The sequence below is a fragment of the Morone saxatilis genome, unplaced genomic scaffold (assembly GCF_004916995.1).
Source record: "Morone saxatilis isolate NCDOM2014 unplaced genomic scaffold, NCSU_SB_2.0 Contig2, whole genome shotgun sequence".
Taxonomy (NCBI): domain Eukaryota; kingdom Metazoa; phylum Chordata; class Actinopteri; family Moronidae; genus Morone; species Morone saxatilis.
In genome coordinates this window covers 3,714,886-3,722,989 of record NW_023339762.1, presented here as the reverse complement: position 1 = coordinate 3,722,989, position 8,104 = coordinate 3,714,886, and the positions used below count along the sequence as shown (strand labels likewise).

The window sequence follows — 8,104 nt, the reverse complement described above, 5'->3', positions numbered from 1 at the left end:
AGTAGGAGACATCTTGTGTCCAGCAGGAAAACTTTAGAAATGAACTAACCCTAACCCTAACCCTTTATAAGGAGTGAATTACTTTTTAAGGGTTTTAATGTGGAAACTTTATTTGTGTAAAAAACACGTCAGACACAAATTATTGTTGCAAGCAGACAATTTGTATATACGTCTTAGTACATGTCTGGAGGGGATCTCTAAGAGAAGCTAATTTTAAATTAAGACCCTCCAACAAATAGCTGTCGACTCGTACATTTTCATACATTTTCTGCCAGAATTCTGGTGAAAACAAGTAGCAACCACCACAGCTGAAGATGGAAACACAAAAGGCTGCAATGTTTTCGCATATTAGCCACCAAGGTGACCCTCTCCTTTACAGCGATGAGGTGAAAGCCAACCTATTGAATGCAAATTAAACCTGCATGTTACAAGGTGCAGGGGTTAATAAGAGAAATGAGCTAATATTATGAAGCCTAGGGCTAGCCTAGCACTCAATACTGCCACTCATGCTGTGCAAGCCAAACACTGTGTACTGCGTTGCTCAGTTCACACAATCAAATATCACTGAAGAATTAAAATAGCCCAACTGTTTACTTCCCTCTTTTAGGCACAGGTGAGTTTTCAAGTTAATTACACAGCTATTAGCTATTTTAGCTGTTTTTAAGTAAAGTGTACATGTTGATAAATCTGTAAAATTACAAAAATGTTAGAGTGACTTATTTTAAGGATGAGTGCACGGGTGAATGAGAACTGTAAAGCGCTTTGTGCTACTAAGTTGAACAGCCCCATGAGTGCAGTTCATCTATTGGGGTTGGTATTTATTCTTGAACAGCCTTGTAACAGGGTTTACACACAGCATACAGGCATGAAAGTAATATCAATTTTCTCATCTTACTCTTAGCAAGAAAGTGAAGTGTATTATCACTACACTATCATATCAGAGTTTTCTGGCTAATTAACTTGCTGATCTTGTAAAATAATGGAAATCATAGTTGTAAATCAGTTAAGAAAAAGCCACAAGGTAAAATGTGTGTAAAGATGAGATTTAAAAGAGGTTAAGTGTTTCAATGCACATTCATTTTTGTTTTTATATTTCAGTCTAAATGTTTTTGAAGGCTGAAAAGCTGCAGCTTTAGTCTCAGCCCAACCGGTGTTTCAGTGTCTGACTGGTCCTAGAATAGATCGGTTTGCAGGAGAACTGTAATTTACAGTCACTCTATTTATTCATCCAACCTGCTACACCATCCTGTAACCTGATCCAAAGACAGCCACAATCATGTCTGTCTGTACGGCTCAGCTCAGTGTTTACTTTACCAAAACTCTGTAATACCGTGTTGTTCTTCCAGCCCAGTTCAAAAATGTGTTGTTGGTTCATTCAGACATGTACATACTGCGTGTAGCAGTCAGACTAAGTCAAGTATCTGTGGTCAGCTGCTTCATGCTCACACAGGGCCATATGTTTACTCCATCATCCTCACAGGGAACATAAAGTTAACGAGAGGCTTTTGTTAGCATGTGTTAATTAGACTCTATGTTTGCTAATTGATTTTTGTTAATTGGGTTGGGGGGTTGTGCTAATTTTTATCTCTTAATTTATGTTAATATGTGTTAACAGATTCTAACCAGTTGTGTCCCAACTCTAATTGCCCCAACAGCAGCAGCAGCAGTAGAAACAACATGGTGTCGACCAAAGGTGCCTCCACAATTAGAGCTCCTCAGAGACATGCAACCCTGATTGGCCATGACGCTAATTATTGTTAATTAGCATGTTAACAGTTACAGGCTTTTTAAACTGACAACAGTGCTTGGCATTTGCTGTTTATTCGTCTGGCTGTTTGCTGTGAAATGCATGACATACTGTGAATACATGACTCCAGTTAACCAAATGTAACACATAGTGCTTTGTTGTGTTAATAAAATTGTCGTTGCCTATAAAAAAGAGCCGGCTGTTTGTAGGGTTTGCTGTGCCAAGTTATGTTGCTCTGGTCAGCGAGGCAGTAGAGGGCTAGCTGGACTGTCTGTGTTGATCAAAATGCACTCATGAAGGGAGGGACGTATCAGGGTTAGAACCAAATTCACTGCCAAATGATAACACAGTACTGTAACGTCTTTTATTTAGATTATTAGGAAACAACTGGTACAACGGACCACTTCATAAAGCTATCAAATGTCAAGTAAATCCAAATGATTTTGATGATGCATTTCAACACTGCTTACATACAACTGAATGTTAAAATAAAGTATTTAAACTACAGTAGTAGTAGTGACATAAATATATAAACTTCCAGTGAAATAATTAATCCCCTCCTCTCCTGCTTACCTACAAATACACAATGACAATCCAACAACAACAAATATGTAGTGTGCCAGTCGAACAAGATGTACAAATGTAATGTGAACAGGCAATGATATAAGCAAAAAACCCTTGCACAATTCTTCACTGTTTAGGCTCTTGTAACTTTGCAAATAAAAACCCACTTAAATGTAATAAGAAAGAAATCTATTAAGTTGAAAGGGGTCAAAGCACTGATATAATAATAAAAGCCTTCAGAACATTTAAAGCTGCACTACTGTAGCAGTAACAGAAGAAGGCTTTTGTAATGGAACTACAGATACAGTAACACCCCTCCTTAGAAAATATGTTTTGGTGGTTTAGTTTTCAGTTCTTCGTCTTTTGGGAAGACGGAGCCTCTCTGTGTTGAGGAACTGTTCGATTTTGGAGATCTGGGCTCTGAAGGATGACTGTTGGTCCTCCCTCTCCTGGGAGCATGAGGGTTCCCTGTCCGACTCTGAACTCGGACCTGTAGCTGAGGTAGGAGCTCTGCTACACCTGGTTTAAGATTAGCTAGTTTTAGTCAGCAATTATAAGACTGACTAATACCACCTTTAAATTCAGTTAAAAATATATTCACTCCCACTGCTCTGGATTTTAGTTTTATGGAGGGTTTCGCCTCAAAATTTCAAATAAAATCAGCAATAACAGTCAAAACTACTTTGCAACTGCAATAAAACACACAAGTAGAACATCTATTCTGGTTAAAAGGATGGGGGTCTTTGTTATTTGGGGTAAATAGACTTACCCTGGGGTGGTCTGCCATGGCAGTCTGCTGACTGGGATGGACAATGTGGAGAATGGAAAAGAACTGATGGACACCTGTATAAAAATGACACCAAGACAAATAGTAGAACTTACATTTAGCCTTTAAAGAAAAGGCCGTTAAAGGATTCATTCTTTGTCAAGCCTCAGTGCGTCCTGAGGAAACTGAAAACTTGGAGTGAAGGGAACATTAACCGATAAACAAATGCAGGGAGAGACAATAGCCAGTGGCAATTGATATTTAACAGTATCCAGCCCAGAGAAAGTAGCCAGACCCAGACTGAACTCTGTGTGACGTTCCCAGAGTTCAGAGTCTGCAGAAAATAGACCCTCACTACAATTTGTTTCACTATCACAGCAGTTTTTTTCCCTCATACTCTTAAGCATGTTGCACTCTATCTCCCTCAATTGCCAGCACCTGGATCTTATAAAACACAGAGTGACAGTTTGTGGTGATGGTGACAAAAGAGAGCATGAGAGTGTGTGAGAGTGAAAAAGTGAAACACAGAAGGAAAAAGAAAGAACTAGCAAGAGGATGGAGAAAGTGAGTGAGGGACAGATGATGAAGTGAGAGAGGAAGAGAGAGAGAGAGGAGATGGATAAAGACTGAGTAAGTGAGAGAGGAGAGGTACCCAAGCATCATTAGGTAGATTTTCTTCCACAGGTCGTTCATTCTCTGTCTGTCTGGCTGTCTACAGGACGTCTATGAGTTCAGCAAACATCAGCTACATCCTTTCACTCAACACCTGACTTAGCATTTGTCAAAGTTTTATACGTCTAAAATCTTTCTCAGATATTCTGCACATTCTGTTAAATGTGTTGGCCTGAGTGGATATTTGCGTGCTCTCACTCTCTGAGCTTTTTGGACCACAGAAATGTTGAAAAAGCACTATAATGTGTAGTTCTTATGGGGACATGTCAGGTTGATATCACAGACATATTCATTAAGCTCTAGCACAGATTTCCCCAGGGGTCCACTCACACACGTTTTACAAAACGATGAAGCTCAGAATCTGTGGAACACAAACGACCTCAAACCAATTTATTTGATAGAGAAAATATTTTATAAGGGTCATTTTAACTTCCTCTGAGGCGGCTCATATGTTTCCATGTGAACATCACACTTTGGTCCTTTCCTGCTGTTCAGCATCAAGTTGTAATGCAGAGCTATGTTGTGGCTTTACTGTGATGAAATATACTTGGACATGAGCTTTAACAGTTGAAATTAAATTTTCCACATAGCTGTAAGTTGAGCTCATACAGTGAGGAATCATTAATACATCCTATGAGCTACAGAGGCATGTAAATCATCAGTCTGTTTTACCTCTGTGACCTGTAACATTGGGCTCAGGTTGGTGGTTTATAGAGTCTGGAGCTTAATATCATTTTTGAGTATTCATTTGTGAGTGTGTCACAAAAGAGCAGCTTCTTACCTCATAACAGGTTCTGTAACTGACCTTGTCTGCCATTGCTGTCTCTCCCATTGCCTTCCACTCTCCCTGCTGGTGTCTCCTCAAGGAAGCTGCAGTCCCAGAGACACTGGAGGCATTCAACAGACCCGACGCCTTGGTAATCACCAAGGGGACTAGGAAGAATGAGGTGAGATGGCAAGAACAGCAAGAAGGTAAGAATGAATGATTATTAGAGATGATATGAACTACAGATGCACACTGAGTTCACTATGTCAGAGGTTACCAGTGTAGCACTACTGTGTTCCACAATGGCATAATGCTTTGAATGAAAGGGATCATATAAATGCAACCATCACCTTTGTTGTGCTTGCTGTTGAGGAACATGGGTACCGTGCTGGGAGGATGTGTGAGGAGTCCACCAGAACCACCAGAATCAGACAGTGGGGGCCCCTGAAATGGAAACAGAATTTAGACCTGGATTTTGTTTTCATTCTTAAAGGTTCTGATCACATTTTACAGACCAATGTCATTGCTGGGATCTGGGGGTGCAGTGATACCTGTAGACAGAGCTTTACAATCTAGTCCAGTAGGATAAACAACATGAGCAATTAACCCTTCCTAAGTCCCGCCCTTAAGACGCAAATATATATATATATGCACCTTTTTTATCTTTTAACCATCTTTAAATGTGGTCTTTTCTACATAGACGAGACTAGCACATAGCATATCTAAGTACAGGAAAGGAGAAAGCAAGGTTCTGACGGAGGCTTTCTCAACTGTTATTGGATCACAGAGCGAAAAGGTCAGAGGTGACTCACAAAAAAAGAACTGCAAAATCTAATGGATGTTTTATCTGACATGTTAGGTGATGACTTTAACGTTCTTTTGACCTTTATTCTTGCTTTAAAACTACTTACTTAAAACCTCTGTATACTTTACTATTAAGCTGTGTAAAGCTGTATCCCCAAATGTCTGCAAAGCAGTTAATACGTATAATGTTATTATAACCAACACAGATTTACCTTTAAGGCTCTCTTGAAGGCTACTAAATGGTGCTAAAAGCTTGCATTTTTGAATTGTAATACCTGAACAGACTGATGCAGGCCGGAGACATCTGACTTGGTGGTTGAGCTTTCTGGTTTTCTGCGGGCACTGCCCCAGTCAAACGATGACCTGAACATCTTATTGCTGGGGAGAGATGACTCATTAATGTCATCCAGCAGCATTTCTTTTGCTGGAGACTGCCCAGAGCATTTTACACTGTCGATCTCTGGTGATGCATCATTTTCATGACTTGGGTAAACAGACAGCGTCAAATCAGATTTACTTTTAGTCGTCTCTGTATCTCCTACGTCGTCTATTTTGTCATTTTTCACATTGTCCATCGTGATATCAGCACAGGCATTTTCCACAGGTTCCTGCCAGGCATTGTTTTCACATGTGTCTACATTTGACTGACGTTCCATCTTTTTATATGCACTACAGTCACCGTCCTCATTATCAGTTAGAGTCCTGGGCTGTCCACACTCCTGTTCTGAGATCTCCTGACTTGTTGTTCTCATTAACTCTTCACTCACATATGTATCACCCATTGCATCTGCTTGCTTCATGTTGCTGATAATGCCAGAAGGATTACTCGGTTGTGTCTCTGCTATCTCTAACTCTTGGATACTGGCATTATTATCAGACTGAGCAGCTAGTGGCGCAATATTGGTCTGTGAGCAGCAAATACTTGAATGATTCCGAGGTTCAGAGACTTCAGTGGGGATGCTGGCTGCTGATTTGTCGGCTGGCTTCTCTTCTGTGATTTTCTCAAAAACTTGATGAAGTGAGTGACTAGGTAACTCTTGAGCACAGGTTTGGACTTCATGGTGACAGAGGCGTTGCGTCTCTTGAATGACAGAGTTTGGCCTATGACTGACACTTTGGTGCTCACCAGAACAAAAGGTATATACTTCTCTCCGAATCTCAGATCCTTCATCTGCATGGCTGGAGTCAGCATCCTTCTCACTGACTTTGTGTGAGCAGTCTGAGGGCTCGCAGGCAGCCAGTGGTGGCTCAGTGTCCATGAAGTCAATGACCTGCTGTGTGTCGCACTTCCCAGTAGTCGTATCAGTCGTCGTCTGGGTCTGTATCTGAGTTTCTGGTCTTGTCTTTTCTCTTTCCTCCATTCCAACTGTCCCTTCTCCCTCTGCTCTATCTTTTGTTTCTGTTTCAGGCTGTTTGGTGTCCCGTACGTCCTCTGTTGACCGCTCGCTATCCTCTCGTCTGTCTGCTCTATCTGTTGTTTGGGTCATGAGTGTTCCTCTCTTTTCTCCAGCACTTCCTCCCTCCATCACATCTTCTCCTTGGACTTCTTCTCTATTCCACTGCTGCTCCTCATTTCTTTCCTCCTCTTCCTTGTTGTTTTTTCCTCGTTTCACATCATCTTTCCATCCCTGTTCTTTCTCAGTTGATGTTGATGTGTGGCTCACACAGCTACCTTTGCTCATCAGCAGACCATCATCAGACACAGAGGAAGTAGTCTGGATTAAATCTGAAACTACACCAGGATCACTCTCACTAGTGTTAGAGTTGTTTATGTATTTATTTAATATGTTGCTGTCACTGCCGTCAGAGACATTACGGAGTATGAAATGGTTATTGTTGGTAAGTGGGCAGGTAAATGTTTTTGAGGGGTTTAGGGGCAGTTGGAACTGAGATTGTTGATGTTGGTTTGGGGTGTCTTGTCCTGAAAACAACACAGCGTACATATTCTGAGATAGTCTGAGTTGCTCAAATTGTACTGGTCATCAAATGCCATAGCTTCATAAATAAAAGTAAAATAATGTAAAAATGTGTCTTGTAGTCTGTCCATAGGTTACTTGTGTGTTCTGAGTAAAATGCTATGCTAAATGAAAAATAGTACATGTAATAAAATATGTTTATCTTCTGTATGTGCTGGCTGACCTCCAGTTTCTCCAGTAGTAATTAGCTTAGTCACAGCTCCTGTGTCCTCCAGATAGTCTGGGTTTTTGGTCTGAGTGAAGACCACGTACTGCAGACTGCCAATGCTAGGTGACTCAGAGCTGGAGATGGGTTCATTAACAGTTTCCTCTCCTCCGATTTCCTCCATTAAAGCGGGGAAGAGCTGGGTAGACACACTGTGGCTGCTGTCTCTTATCTGTGTAGAGAAAAAAGTCACATGCTTAGAATGCACTATTGCTTTTATTTCACCTTCACTCACACTATAGTGCATGGATGGTGAATCACACTGGGCTGAGCTAGCTGTAGGAAGTGAAGGGAGTTTTCTCTGCCACTGCAACCTTTTACTTTGTTACCAATGTTTTTTATTTGGTGTTTCTATTGTAAACTACACATGTTGGATGTCACTTTGTTCGTCTACATTTGCTTTTTTTATACCACTTATTTCATTTCTAGATTAGTAAGATTACTGAACAGGTGCTTCTTGTAGGAGTAGAAGGCAGATGGACCTACATCTGCTTAGGGCCTACTGAACATTAACATTTATCTTTAAATGAAAAAAATAAAATAAAGCAAGGTTCAATAGGCCACAATTGAGGCACCACCTTTTCTTAATTTTTTTTTTTTTTTT

At 40.6% G+C, this 8,104-nt stretch overlaps 1 protein-coding gene across 1 annotated transcript in view; it reads right to left on the bottom strand.

The window, feature by feature from the left end:
* Positions 1-2,097: 2,097 nt before the first annotated feature.
* Positions 2,098-8,104, bottom strand: part of LOC118330032 — a 19,537-nt gene continuing 13,530 nt past the window's right edge. The window contains exons 16-21 of the mRNA XM_035664407.1: positions 7,459-7,672; positions 5,595-7,240; positions 4,866-4,959; positions 4,555-4,682; positions 3,081-3,154; positions 2,098-2,830 (exon numbers count right to left, since the gene is read on the bottom strand). Coding sequence (XP_035520300.1) covers positions 2,653-2,830; positions 3,081-3,154; positions 4,555-4,682; positions 4,866-4,959; positions 5,595-7,240; positions 7,459-7,672 — 2,334 coding nt within the window. The 3' untranslated portion in view covers positions 2,098-2,652. The remainder of the gene's footprint in view (positions 2,831-3,080; positions 3,155-4,554; positions 4,683-4,865; positions 4,960-5,594; positions 7,241-7,458; positions 7,673-8,104) is intronic.